The following is a 15,591-nucleotide window of genomic DNA, read 5'->3' on the forward strand; positions in this document are numbered from 1 at the left end:
ATTTTGCAATACACAGAGTATTGTGATACCATATATTGTGATATATTGCTATCTATACCCTTTTTTCAGCTGTTTCACTGATTTAGCATTAGCCTTGCCTTAATTTTTATCATGTTACTGCAGTGTTTTTTTCTCATGCGACACTCTTCACAAACCCCATGTGTCATATCATGTCCTGCTTGCATTCCTAATGTCCTTTCCCTGGTGTATGACCGTCACCTCTGCCGACCTCACTGGACGAAGGGCGAAACAGTATCAAGTGGACAGAAAAGCAACTGATGCTATTTATCCAGTATTATAGACTTTAGTTCATATTAGTAATTAATTTGAAAAAAATCAGTACTTGGCAGAAGATACAATACGATATATACTGCTGTGCAAAATACTGTGATACTATGCTGTATCAGTATTTTTCCTCACCACAGCTGTTCACTGTAAGAAAAGCTCAATAAATTGTGTCGAAAATAATGCCTGCTTGGCCATTTGTGGCATTTTATTGGCTGATTACAGTAATGTAAAAGCACAGAGATTAACCTTAATGATCAAATTATTTTGTACTTATATATGAATCTAATGTTTGAGCTAAAGCAAGAAAATTATTTATCAGAAACTTGTCAAAAAGGCCCAACCTTAGTTCTAAAGCTTTCACTGTTAACAGTGCTGCATATCAGGTGTTACGAATTAAAAAGTGACCGTGTTAACTGGTGACTTTCAGTTTAATGTGTGGCAGGTTGTTGACTCACAATTTATGTTAAAAATCTGAAAATATTATGTTTGAATTGGCTCCTCAGATGTGAATTTGATGAAAAACTAATCAAATGGGGTCTTTGAGGTTTTTCCAACCAATCTTCACTGCATATGATTTATATTATCATGTAAGAATATTAAAAGAGTTTCTCTGTTGTATAACTGTTGCGCCGCTGTTTCCAGGAATAACTTTTTTAAGTAAAATGTGAAAAGTACTCATCAGACATGGAGGGGGGGTTGACCATACTGTGCAGTGTTTCCCACAAAATCACACTTTTCTTTGGTAGCAGAGGGTTTCACCCAACCTAATTTTGTTGTTTTGTTTTTTTGTGTGTGTTTCTGCTCTTTTGGCAGCAGTGTGTTGTATAAAGATGCTCAAATAAAATCAATTGCCTTTGCCTAAATTTTCCATAAACATAGCAGGTGAACTGTGTGTAGAAAGACTAGGGCTGAATGATTAGGGGAAAATAATCTAATTGCAATTGTTTGTTCCAGCAGTGTGACTGATATTTGACATGCAGTTGTCGTTTAAGTTCCTCATCTTGAGCATTTTTGACCAGACACAAGCAACTAAACATTGCATATTATAACCACTGGGACTGAACAATTCTGAAAAAAATATCTTATTTCATACAATATTTTTAAGGGAATAATACATTTTTATTTATTTCTTATTTAGCTGAAGAAAATCTTGTGAAAATAAGGAAAGTAGGGATTTTTTTTTTATAAATTCTAAAAACTGACACTTGAATGTCTACATGATGTGTAGAGCATAACATCTCTGCTGCAAAAAAAGTATTATAGTTATTTTGACTCACATTTCAGGTTAATGAAATGTTGCACCTTCTGCAATTTGAACATTGCATCTGGCCATGTTGCAATTAAATCTAAATTTGGATTAATTTCCCTGCCCTAATAAAGACTGAGTGCAGGAGTAGAAGATGAGAACGACAGCAAAAATGTGAAAATGACGGCATAAGAAGCTGATTTTTTTTGCATGGACACTGCTCCACTATAGTGCATCTTTTAGTCTACACCTCTCTCATGCATGGATGGTGATTATGTGGATTTTTAACCCTTATGCCCTCCTCTGGTATTTTGGTCCATTTTTCTCAACTTTTCATTTTTAATCTGTGATCATTTTGTCAGTTTTACAGCTTGTGGCATGAATTTTTGCAGGGACTTTTCTTTCTGGTAAAGTTTTGAAATCCAACATGTTTTACTCTTACATGTCATTTCTACTCTATTGATGCATTTTGTACCCTCTGGACACCTTCGAGGCAAAAATGTACACGTACAAATAACTGCCATTCAATCACCATACATCAATATTTTTTTCTACACACAAATACTCATGCAATCAAATCAATTTTGTTGCTAGTCTTTGACCCATCAAGACTCTTATCACCCCCAAAGCCCCACTTTTCTACTATTTATTATATGGAAAATAAACCACTTTTTGTATTTTCTGCAGTAAAAAATTAAATATTTCAAATAATCAAACTGGCATTAAAAGGGTTCAAATTTTGAGAATTACTGAATGTTTGGTGGGTTTGAGCAAGTCTGAAGTTGTTAAAGAGCTTTATGGAAAAAAAAAAAAAAATTGATGTATGGTGATTTAATGGCAGTTTTTTGTATGTGTCCATTTTTGCCTTGAAGGTGTCCACTTGGTGCTCTAATGTTAAAGCTGGCTCTGCATAAACAATGCAAATGCAATCAAATCAGTTTTGTTGCTAAATTTTGACCCATCCAAGACTCTTATCAGCACCAAAGCTCCTTCTTTCCACTATCAATTTTATGGAAAATAATTCACTTTTTGTATTTTTAATTAATTAATTAATTTATTTTTTTTATTTTTTATTTTTTATTTTTTATTTTTTTTTTGAAAAACAAAATATTTCAAATAATCAAATTGGCATTAAAAGAGTTAAAATCTTGTAAATGATTGAATGATTGGTAGTTTTGAGCAGTTCTTAAGTTGTTAAAGAGATTTTTTTTTTTTTAAAGTAGAAAAAAAATATTGATGTACGGGGATTTAATGGCAATTTTTCTGTACGTATACATTTTTGCCTTGAAGGTGTCCAGAGGGTAGTCAATTTGAGGAGGGCACAAGGGTTAAAAAAGAAAAAGAAGATACATTTGGTAAATATACTTAAGTTGCTATTAATACACCTGGATGACCCACCTGGGTATCATGTTTATGATTCTTTGGCAAATGAAAATTAAAGGGGAAACATTGTTATTATTAGGACCATTAAATATGAAGACATTTTTAATGGCACTCATCGATGTTTTCTTAAATTGGAACAATATGAATGGCACATAAATTTTCCTCTATGATATTAAAGTTTCACTGGACCGCCTTATTCCATTTCATGCCATTCTTTCCAGTTATTAGCCTCTGCCTGGGAACAAATGAGTTATTAAACAAACTTTTCAGCAGAGAATGTTTGTCATGACCTGCAATTATTGATGCTCCACCAAAACATTATGGGGCAACCAAGGGTGCATTTGGCAGGCACAAGAGGGAGAAAAGTAAACCATGTGGAGGATGTTTTTTTATGGTACCTGCCACCGCCTTAATAGCTCATTCAGCAACTTGATTGAAATATGCAATGGTGTAATCAAAGGGGTAAATGAACCCATCCTTAGCCTTTTTTTAAAAAGAGAAATGATTTCACATTCACAGGATATTACAGTTTTGATTTTGAATGAGCGGGCCGTGAAAGCCATGTCCTCGGTCATTTGGCAAGTCATCAGTTCTTCGCCGGTTTGCGCATGCAGAAGGTGGGCGGAATTGGATGACAGATCCAGATCTTGCTCACCACAGTTGAATCATATCTCTCATCCCCATTTGGCAGCACACAGAAGTGCTTAGCTTGCCGTGGTGCCAAGTGCGTTTCTGCATGCATGAATATTAGGATGATACTCAAGGGTAGAAAAATGTGAGGAGACAGCTCTGAAACTCGTATCTATGCTGGTTTCTGTGACTGTGCAAATTATGCAACTGTGTAATTAAACAGAATCTGAAAATATCTTTAAACAACCATGAGCATGCATTCACTTTTGCACATATATTCAACTTTAAAGCACAGTAAAACCTTGGCACACTTTTTGTTGTAGAGAACAACACTAGAGTGTTAAAACTGTAATGTTTCCATGCATCTCATGTCAAATTTTGTTATTAGAAATAAAATTTGCAGAGTATTTTGTCAGAAAGTTCAAGAGGGAGTTGTCATGGATATGGATAGTCTTTTACATAATCTACTAGCACTGATCATAAGGACATTTTAAAAAAAGAGCAGTGTAGATCTGAATAGCAAGTCTGGCAGCTTGTTAGTCTTGTTAATGCGATGGGGAAGAACCAAAAAAATCGAGAAAGCATTTCATGGAAAGCTTGATATGTTTATGCCTTTGAGTGTTGGATGAGTCATTGGCATTTTAAATATTTCCAGGAAATGAGTCAAATATTATTTAGATTCTCTCAAAATGACTGTTTTTGCCAGTGTTTTGCTGGATATTGGCAGATTGCAACAGTCAGTGGAAGATAAATAAGGTCAACTCAACTGGACTATCTGTTTTGAAATCAGTAAGTTTCAAGTCAGCAGGGGTGCCAGTAGCCTGCTGGTTATGTCCATGCTCCCCATGTGCAGAGTTGGTTGTACTCAAAGTGGGCAGCATGGGTTCAAATCCAGCCTGTGGCTTCTCTTCACATGTTTCCACTCTCTCCCCAGTTTCTGCCTCTACATCCACTGTGCTATCTGAATAAAAGCATAAAAAACCCTGAAAATAAATCTTAAAAAGGGAAAGTTTCAAGTTACTTTGTGTGTGTTTTTTTAAAAGTAGAAAGTAAGAACTAATGGAATTTCAGAAACCCTGATGGGCCTAATTAGTAAATTTATAAATCAAATTGAACTTGTAGCATTTTCAAGTCAAAATAACTTTAATCATCTTCATTATTGATAACATGGCAGAATAGATTACATCCCGGTTAACATACTGCATGCATAAAGGCTCAAACTCAACATTATGTTTTCAACTAAATCTTCACAAGGTAATGTCAACCTCAAAGCCAGGCTGTATGTTAACTTTTTGCCTGTAGCACTGGTGCTACAGAAGTTGATGGCCTTGTAGCACAAGACAAAAGCTTGTAGCACAGTACATCTAACATCTGCTACATCTCTAAAACCACTTGATACCAATATGCTTGGCAGGCAGATATCCACGCCATCATGTCAGTGAGCTCCGCGCAGAAGGTTAAACATGATGGACCTACATTCAGCTTGAATGTATATTATTCCATAAATGTGAAATAATTTATAAAGAGCAAGCACAAGTCTAAATCCTCAAGTCCAAGTCCAGACCAAAGCCTTTGAGATGCCAATTAAAGTTCAGTTTAAAGTGCACATAATAAAACAAGAAGTGGCCAACTAGTAGACAACTGCACTCATGGTGCAGAAGTGTTTAACATTAAAACACTAGAAAAGCACTCAGAGAGCACAGACCTCCGCCATCAGCCCTATCTCCCAATAGTGAAAAATCCTTTAAAACATTCCTGAATCTGTCCCCATCCGTCCCTTCCCGGTGGGGTGGAAACACGGTGAGGCAAAGAATTGGCTCCGCTATGGGTGGACTGTCATAGCAGAAGCGTTGCCTGCTGGTGCCGACAGATGCACTGACAGTCTCACCCATGGTCTCACTGGACGACTGGGAATAGAAACGCACCCAAAATGCTGCTGGGATTGAAGTCACTCATGTCCGCCATCTCCTGGTGTAAAGTGGTAACAGCGCAGACCTCCACCATTAGCCCTATCTCCAAAGAGTACAGAATCCTTTCAAAAATTCCTGGATCCACACGGTGATCCGGAGCAGTCCCAAAATCTGATCAGTTCTTCCTTATGCCATTTCTGACATTTCTTGAAAATTTCATCAAAATGAGTCCACAAATTTTTGAGTTATGTTGCTAACAAACTAACAAAGAAACTAACAAACTAACCAACAAACAATCACTCAATCACATAACCTCCTTGGCGGAGGTAAATATATATATACAGTATATTCAAGAAACCTGTGCAAGTGAATCCCAGAATTGAGCATGAGGCAACATCTAAACACAGCTAAACATCTATATGAATCTTAAATGTCTAAAAAACACCCTGCACAAAGGCATGATGAGAAAACTCACTTACACTGGTGAATCAACACTGTCCAGTAACTCTGACACTGAGGCCATTTAACTCTGAGACAGTGTTAATTTTGTCAGTTATTTTTAATTTTAGTCTTAGTTTTAGTCTTTAAATGAAATTCATTTTAGTTTTAGTCACATTTTAGGCATTTCTATCCTTTTCAGTTTTAGTCAAGTTTTAGTCGACGAAAACTCAAAACATGTTAGTCTAGTTTTAGTCTATAAAATTCCTCACAAATTAGTCTTTCCTTTTAGTCCAAGCATTTATTTTCTATCCTAAATCAGGAACCAAATCATCTTAGTGTGCACCCTTCCAAACCTGGGGTCCCTGCTTTCTACATCTGAGAGGCAGAATAGCTACAGCTGCATTGTTTTTTTTACAGATTTACCCACAGTGTAGAAATATCAAGGATTTCGAATGTCCGATCCATCTAGTGCTAGTCATTTGACAAACTAAACTTTTTTATAGTAGAAAAAAATATTGATGTATAAATTTGAAAAACTAAACTTAGTTTTTGTCAGTTTTAGTCATCGCAGATATATATTTTTTTAGTTTTAGTCTAGTTTTTTTTTATGAACAAATAGGCTGTTGACGAACATTTTTAGCCATAGTTTTAGTCGAAAAAATTAACACTGCTCTGGGAGGAGTTAAAATAGTATTTTGAGAATTAAATAAGCACTGAAATGTTTAACACAGAGAATTCAGCTCTCCATTTTTTCTGTTGAGCCTCATCTGAGTCTCCTTTTTTCTCTTCCAAGGGATGAAAACTACAACTGGCTTCCTTAGAGATGTGAAAGACACCATTTCAGTAATGTAGCCACTGTAGATTGACTGAACATCTGCCACACAACACGTAGAGTGGTGTTACTTTACTCATTGTAAATGGAGATAATGGGAAAAAATCACAGATAATAGCAAAATACTTCATTTAAATGGAAACATTAGTTTGAAATACTGGAGAAACCTTTTTTCTTGGCTTTCTGGAGAAACTGTACAGTCTCATGGTTTGCTGAACACACTGCTTTGCGCCAGCCATGCTGCATAGACATCTATTGAAGATAAGGAAATGAGCTTTTGCTGCAACCTTGAATTTCTCAATTTCTGCACATCTCATCAGCCCTCAAGGTCCTCAGTGGTGATGAGCTACAGGAATCAATGTTTTTGCCAAATGACAAGTTTTCAGCATGGAAACCATTACCCTTACTGCCACTAAGTGGTTGGGAATGACTGCCACTATGATTCTCTAAAGGCAGCTGCCTCCTCAAGTGGACAGAAATGTAATTTAAGGGCAGACTAATGCAGCCTTGATTCCACCTCATTAGGTAAAGCCCCTTTAAAAGATTCAGTCCAACGTCTCAATTCACTGATATCTTGTTCAAACAGTGTTCTAAGTCTCATAATATATGTTAAATACTGTAGACTAAAACATTTAAGGAGATTATAGAGATCTCTTTTAATGGGGAAAGGTATTTAATAATTCAGTGGGTATCCTGAATGTACCACAATGCAATAATGGAAAGTCACTATCAGAACACAGAACACTGGAGTATCCACTGTTATCTTCACAAAATTCAGGGGTTAACTTCATTTTTATTTATTGTCTTTACTTCTTAAATAGACACATCTGTAAAATACTAGTGAAAGTGACTGATATTTTTCTTGAGACCATCAAATTCAATCCTTAACTTTTTTTAACATTCCACGAGATATAGGTATGTTAAAATATGTAGGTGATCTTGTTTTCTATAGCATTTTCATAGTGCCAGTCCCTGCCTTTCTTCCACAGATCTCTTATTTAACAAAATAAACTTCAGATCATCTTGTTAGGATCTGAAATCCAAACTGAAAATGAGTCACAGGTAGCCCTGTTAGTTTTTTAATCCACTCAAAACTACTGTAACTTCAAGAGAACATTGTCAGTATGTTGTTAGTAGGGGTGTAACAATTCAATGATGTATATATTGATACTTTGATTGGTTGATTAATTATCCAATCAGATCGATGGGAAGTCAAAGCATCGATCTAAATTGGTGCTTCAAGCTTTGCTTTTATTTTGAAATAGACACACACCTGTTGGCAGTTTCCGCCCCAGGCAGCGTCCTCATCAAGCTTATTGCAAGCTAGCTAACTAACGGCAGTGGCTTAAAGTTTTGCGACTAAGAAAAAGAGGATATCCTCTCCTCTCTCGGCTGTGTGGACATATTTCAGACAGACGCTACTGCAGAACGGGTCTCTGCCCTTAGTTTGCCAACCACGTCTACATCTTTACAATCGCCATATGAGATTGGTCACAAAAAAAAAAAAAGAAACACCCCATTATGGCTGAGGTAGCGTTGTCTGATGCTGCAGACTCCAGATAAACAGAGAGGGAAAAGTCTCATTTGTACACTGATTTTATTTTGCCCTCTCATGTTAGATTTATAATGAGAATATAAACTCTCCAAACTAAGTGTGATTCAAGCAGAACAGCTGTTCTCTTTATACCTCCACCCCCTCGCTCTTATCATGAGGCTGCTCATCACTAGAGCGTGATTTGAAATAAAACTTTGCTTCAGTCTAACCTCTCCCTATTCAAATCAGAGTTGCAATGAATCAAAAATAATAAAAATTCGTCACTATAACATCACATGACACATTTTTAACCTCATTTAAATCACCTAAAAATAAACTACAAATGAACTATCTGCCACACTAATCGGCCCTGTGTAAAGTATGAAGGGCAGATATAGAGCAGAAATATCTGTTGAAGTCCACATGTGTGTAAATAGGCCTTTATGGCACCTGTAGGTGCACTTATTGTGACCCTTATTTGACATAAATTCTTCACAATGATTTGAGTGTAGTAAATTTATTTAACACCAGGATGATACATTTTTATCACTCCACAAATTACAAGGGTTCTAAACGGTGTGGTTTGGTTGCTTTTGCTAAAACAATAATGCAATATATATTTACAGCCACCTAAGTATATTTTCCAGCCATTTATTATCCATCTTTTTTCATTTGTATATAATCACCATCTTCTTTTGCTAGCTCCTTTTTTCATTTTTATTGTTTTTTCCTGCATGTTAGGATCAAAGTTCTGCTTGTTATCTTATTAACAAGAGTCTTGCAGCTCAGCTGCTGTGATTACAAAACAAGTGAACATTTCAAAAGGTAAGACAGGATGATATCAGCCATCCCTATCAGTAAGAACAGAGTCATTCTGTGGGAAAGGCTAATCAATCAATCAATTTTATCTGGCAGGTCTACACTGTACTCTTTTGTGTATTATTATGAGGACCCAATTTTAATCACCATGAGTTCAAGAATAGTAACAGTGGTGAAGAAATCTCTTTAGTGGACAGGAGCCTTGAGCAGAAACAGACTCATATTGAGTGTAGCTCCGACACACTGACAACAGAAAAGCAGTGGAGAGGATCTCCAGTTACACCAAACCTGATTTAAACTCTGTACAGTTGTCTTAAATGTGGCTAGTATGTTTTGGTACAAACATTTATCAGACATCCATAGTCATCTGAAGTTGACTCACCACAATTTATGATTGGCTGTTCTTAATTTTACTAAGAATGCGATTGAATCTTTACTTGCAGTGATGAGATGTAACAGTTACCTTAAGGCAGGCGTGTCTGAACCTTTTCCACTGAGGGCCAAATACAGAAATATAAAAGGATGATCAGACCACTTTAATATCCACAAGTTGAGGTTTTTGGAATTTTGTAAAGCCAAAATAATGTAGGTTAAGATATGCCCAGTGACTCAGTATGCCTAATTGCCCAGTTCATTCAGGAAGCAGTAAAAACTTAGAGCAGAGTGCATCAGAGACAACAGAATAACACTGATCAAGTCAGGAGCAGAATATAGGAGGAGCTGGGGTGGAGGGGAGTTGCAAGAGCTGCTTCTACAGAGAGCAACAGAGCATGACCAGGCAAGAGAAGTTTTAAAAAGACAGCATGAGAGCAATAAGCCAATAGCATGCTTACTGCAAAGCCAACGAGTAATTGCGTGATTATGTTAGTGCTCGACTCTGTGGCCTGCCTGAACTAATGCTAAACGCTCGATTTAACGAACGAGGAAAATCAGAGGCCAGTTGGATTCCAGGGGCCCTGTTTGGCCTTAACTACCACTGGCTCTGCCCCTGAAATATTATTGGTACTGCTATTTGCTGCCATAACCAATCAGGGAGTTAGAAAATAGGGTTATTTTGGTTGCTAGTATGTTTAATATGTGAAGTGTTGTTTGCATTTAGCAACACAAAAATTATGTCAATAAATTTTTCTTGCCAACATGTTTGTTTACAGAATTAGCAAGGTAGCACAGTCTGTCCTGAAACTATGAAGTACAAAACAGCCAAGCACATGCTTCCTATTTAAATGTGGGCCATTTTTCATTTTATTTCAAGAATTTGCTGTGGGCCACATTTGGCCCCTGGACCATGGTTTGGACACCCCTGCTTTAACCCTTAGAGGTCATGCCATTTTGTTAATTTTCTTCTGACAAAATAAACCACTTGGAAAATGAACCATGCTCATGTTTGGTCTTATCTTTTTCAGCACTACCTCAACTCTATAAAATGAAAACGATATATATATTTTTATGTTTAATTTACTGTATTAGATATGAGGCCTCCAAAAAACACAACACCCCGCAAAAATTGATTTTTAAAAATGTTTTTTAAAACAATTTATTCATTTTTAAAAAGAAGTACGACATGCTAAAATAATGAAAAAATACCAGTGCCAGTCATGCTTTCCACACGAAGTGATTGCTATGCAAAACGTGGCTTTGTTTTCAGGCTGTCATGGGACAAAAATAGCACATGATGAAATCATGTCAGCGTGATTGTGGACCCCTAAGAGCTACGGTGTAGTGACAACGATCTTGAGTTTCATTGACCTATATGAAAATGGTGTGAAAACATGTAAATGTGCACATGCTAAGTGAAAAGGCATTTCTTGTTTGCAAAATTTTTGATTGCTTTTTCTTTATTGCAAAAGATACCGTTGAAATAACACTTAATAGTGGAGCCTTAATAAGACATTCTAGTTTGTCTCCTCTAGAGCCTACAGTAGTTATAGAAGTCATTTGAAAGGGACAAAGATTCCTCAAACATTAATTTTAGCCAGTGACAGGGATAACTTCCTACGCAGTCTGTCCATGGGAATGGGAGGATAGAAACAGATAAAGATGGAGACAAAGGGAGGATGTGTTGGAGCAGAGCAGACTCTTACTTTCTCTCTGAGTAAATTTATAGGGCGGATATAAGACAATAATACCTAAACTACTTCTGCACCCAGCCCTGTTCAAGCAATTTTTCATCAAAAACGTATTTGTACAAGCACATCTCCCTTCTAAATGAAAAAGTGGACTGTGCAGCAGGAGGGGAGATGCCATTAAAGCAGTTACTTCTGCTTCATTTGCTTACAGAACACCACGTTGTGCAATGGAAAGTCAGAGGCCATTCAACTGGAAATCACAAGTTATCCAACTGAATAGTCTCTTTCTCTCTCATTCCACTCTCTGTAATGTGTCTGCTTCCTTATATTTGTTGACTAATATAGATTATGACCCTATATTTGTACACAGTTAGTTAATAGATTATTGTGTAAGGACTGGAAAACAACATTATTGTGAAAACAAACAAAAACTACTTCTGCTGCAGCATTAATTGGGCACTTATAGTATTTCCCCCTGATGGTGCATGTAATTAAATGTTTTATTTATTAATCAGAGCCAAATAAGGTGTTTTGTTTGTTTTCCAATCATAATTAAATGATATAATTTATGGGCTTGTTTAAATATTCTCCTGGTGCTGCAGGGTTTTTTCTCCACTGGGTTTGGATTTATCTGATTTCACTTGGATTGAGTGGTAATTGCAGTTTCTTTTAACCCTTTTTAACAATTATGTTGCAGCATGTGTGGTCAGCATGATTGTCAGAGAGTCTGATAATTAACTACAGTGACAGATGTATCATTTTATATAAATAAAACTTTTTCCACAGATCCTCGCTGCCCTGGCAACAGCAGAAACTGTGAGCAGCACCTGGAGGATCCCCCAGAGTTCACATGGAGCATTGTGGCTGCTGGAGACCTGCGAGAGGAAAGGAACGAGAAAATGGAAAAGAAGGCAGGAAGCCCCCAGGGGTGGGAGGAAGGTAAGAGCGAAGGTATCACGTCTCCCCGTTGCTGGGGAGTTTCATTTTTCCAACAAACTTTCTCATTCTGAGGTGTTCTCTGCTCATGGTGAACTTTTTAATGAATGCATCATTCGTGACTTTCTGAGCACCTTTTTGAAGTTATTGTCACTTTTGTCGTGACAAGGTTTTATTTTATTTTTTATTTTTTTATTTTTTTTTGGCGTGATGTATTACAGGCTGCCACAAACTACTCAGTGAATTATGTCAATGTAGAAAGCAGGCACTAGGAAACTTCTCACTTTGATAACTTTAGTCCAGCCTCAAACTTTAATATTCAAAGAATGAAGCAGTGTGTTGCCATGTTTGCTATGGAGATATCCATTTTCATAAAACTCTCAGGTAAAGAGCTGAATATAGTTTACTGAGCCAGTAGTCTGCAACATCTTGTATGCCCCCGCCTTCAAATCTTCCATATCCTCCAGCATCATTCATTTTCATACCTCGGAAGATGAGAAAATAGTTTCTGTCGTCTTATCTCCTGAGGTGATGGTGAAATGGAGGGAGACAGAGGGTCTATTTATTTCCTTAAATGTTTTTTTTTTTTTTTCCATCATAAGCCACAAGTCTGAGAGCAGATGGGTGGAGGGACGGGTGAAATTGGAAAAGTGAAATATATTGACTGGTAAGAGAAAGGAGTTAGTGTGAGTGGACTGGAGAGAAGATAGATGTCTTTCATGTGGATCTAGTTTTAGTTGTAAATGAAGGTAGGGTACGTGTTCATACAAGTCTGTGTGTAGCTGTGACTCAGCTCAGCGACTGAGACTTCAATGCTGTGGATGATATAATATGAGAAACTGAGGTAAAAATAACTGCAGTTCAATTACCAGCAGCTTAAAATGACACTGAGTCCTTTCATTTATCTCTGGAACCTTTATCGATAAACTATATTTTTATTTCCAAGTATGCTTTATCACTTTGCAGTACATTTAACAAGTGTAACTGATTTTTTTTTGTGGGCATGTTAAAGTAATATTTTCACCGGCCTATGCAATACAGAGGAAAAGTAGCTGGCTTTGTGCCCACCAGGCTAACGGCCCTTTTCATAAGCACTGTATGAAGCAACAAAATGCAACTTGTCCACCTTGAAATAGTACTTAGAAAGTCAGTCTGACAACACTTTCAACTGGGAGGATGACATCCATAGGCGCTGATTTATGTTTATGCTGGTGGGTGCTCAAAACTTGCATGACTGCTACTTTAATAAAGCAGCGAAAATGGGTGTTAAAGCACTTTATGTTACTAAAAAGTATCGCAAGCACACAGACAAGCATGCAGATACCACAGCAGCAACTGGCATAAATGCACACATGCACACAATCCAAAATCTCACTAATTGTATGCACAATACCAACAAGTGTTTTAATCAGTGCTATTTAATCAATGCAGCAGACTCTAGTGGGCAAAAAGAATACAGTTTAGGCTATAAAAAATCTCCAATCCAATGCACCAGAGACTAGATAGCTACACAATGCACTGTACTTTAGGCCATCAAGACTGGAGCTGTCCGCAGTGCTGAAAGTTAATGCCGTAAATCAATACATGCCAATCTGCCACTTATCAGCATCTGCAACGGTTTTCATGAACTCTCATCAATCAGTTCTGCTCTTACTGCTCACCGCAGAGCTTTCAGCAGACAGATATGATTACAAAACAAAGTTATAGGCTATGACAAATCTGCAATCTGACTCCCCAGAACCTAGATAGCTACACAATGCACTGTACTTTAGGCCAGGGGTTGGCAACTAAGTTTGGCCTTGGGCCAAATTTTTTTTCTGACCAACTCAATGGCACACCAAAATTACATCTTCATCAGGCAAAACCTGTCTTTCCTATTAAAAAAATACTTTTTTTTCTCATCTATGCTATAATATCTTGTACAAAAACCTAATTTAATCAAGTTATTTATTTAAAATCAATGAATTTGCTACAGGCTGTTATAATTTATTTATTTGATCTTTGAGCCAAGCTTGTTGTTTGTTTTGATTTAGTGAAACATATTTTGCACTTTGTCTGTGACAGTGGCACACAGAGAGCAATTTTTCTTTTTTCTCCTTTTTCTCAGAGCGCATATGTGCCAATTAAGTTCCTACCTCAAGCAAGTGTGTGTCTGAAGTCAAGCAGATGCTGTTTTATTTTATTTTATCATAATTTGTCACGACTTTTGAATAAATGTTCTGAAATCTGTCTGGAATTTTAGTTTTTTGTGATAGCAAATATATATATATATATATGTATATATATATACATATATATATATAATATTTTTATTTTTTTAATCAGTTTTTCAATCAATGTCATCTGGTGGGCCAGGTATTATTGGCGGCGGGCCAATTTTGGCCCGCAGGCCGCCAGTTGCCTACCACTGCTTTAGGCCATCAAGAACGGAGCTGTCCGCAGTGCTGAAAGTTAATGCCGTAAATCAATACATGCCAGTCTGCCACTTATCAGCATCTGCAATGGTTTTCATGAATTCTCATTAATGAATTCTGCTCTAACTGCTCACCGTGGAGGTTTAAGGAGACAGATATGATTACAAAACAAAGTTTACAGCGACACGTGCTAGAAAAGTAATGATCACAACAACCAAAATTATATTAATAGGCCTAAATAAACAAATGAAAGACCGACTCCATAACCCAAATCAGTGTTAGGACCAGCTATAAAACACAGCACTATATGTTAATATAACTAAATAGTTTTTTGTCACTCTCCAGTTCTGTTCATTCCTGATTAATCAAGTGTTGCCCCTTGTAGCTCTCCACTTTATGAACTGGTCTGCAATTGCATACCCTTGACAAAGTCTTGTTACAGTTCAATAGAGCGACGTGGTTCAGTAGTGCTTGTCCCATTGTTGACTGCAGGTAGGTTTTCAGGTGCCGCAGGCCAGGAATTGACCGCTCCGAACTGCATGATGTTACAGGGATAGTCAGTGCAAAGTTCAGATGCTTGGTGACCTCTGGCAACATGGTCCTCAAGTTCTCTCCCTGATCAGTTGTATGAGGGTTTTGGTTTTGGTTCTGGGAGGTTGCTAGGTTGGTGAACTGGTGTGGTGTACTTCAGTTTTGAAACAGCTGCTCTAGATTCTCCATGGCTGAGATGTGGCACTTATGACTTGACAACAGACTGTAGACACTTGCAGAGTCATATTTGTGCAAAACTCTGATATCTATTACGCTACCTTGTCAGGTGACATGTTTTTTTTTTTGTTTTGTTTTGTTTTTTGGCTTTTCAAAAATGCATGTTGTCTGTAAGGGGTATAGGGTAACAGCACATTGCGTGGTTTGTGAAAGTGCAGTTGCACTCAAAGACCTTCAGTGGGTGCTGATTTCCTGCTAAATTGCTGCTTATTGTGTTTGACGGCTTCCTATCCTTATAGCAATTCAACTCAAGGCTCAGAAAGGTTCAACTTTTATTTAATCTTTTTAGAATTAAGTAACAGGAGTCAATAATTGCTTTTTGTG

At 37.0% G+C, this 15,591-nt stretch overlaps 1 protein-coding gene across 1 annotated transcript in view; it reads left to right on the forward strand.

The window, feature by feature from the left end:
* The window catches only part of alk (ALK receptor tyrosine kinase), a 755,603-nt gene that overhangs the window by 309,286 nt on the left and 430,726 nt on the right, over positions 1 to 15,591 (forward strand). The window contains exon 3 of the mRNA XM_041812830.1: positions 11,936 to 12,088. Coding sequence (XP_041668764.1) covers positions 11,936 to 12,088 — 153 coding nt within the window. The remainder of the gene's footprint in view (positions 1 to 11,935; positions 12,089 to 15,591) is intronic.

Source organism: Cheilinus undulatus, linkage group 18 (genome assembly GCF_018320785.1).
Source record: "Cheilinus undulatus linkage group 18, ASM1832078v1, whole genome shotgun sequence".
In the NCBI taxonomy this organism is placed as follows: domain Eukaryota; kingdom Metazoa; phylum Chordata; class Actinopteri; order Labriformes; family Labridae; genus Cheilinus; species Cheilinus undulatus.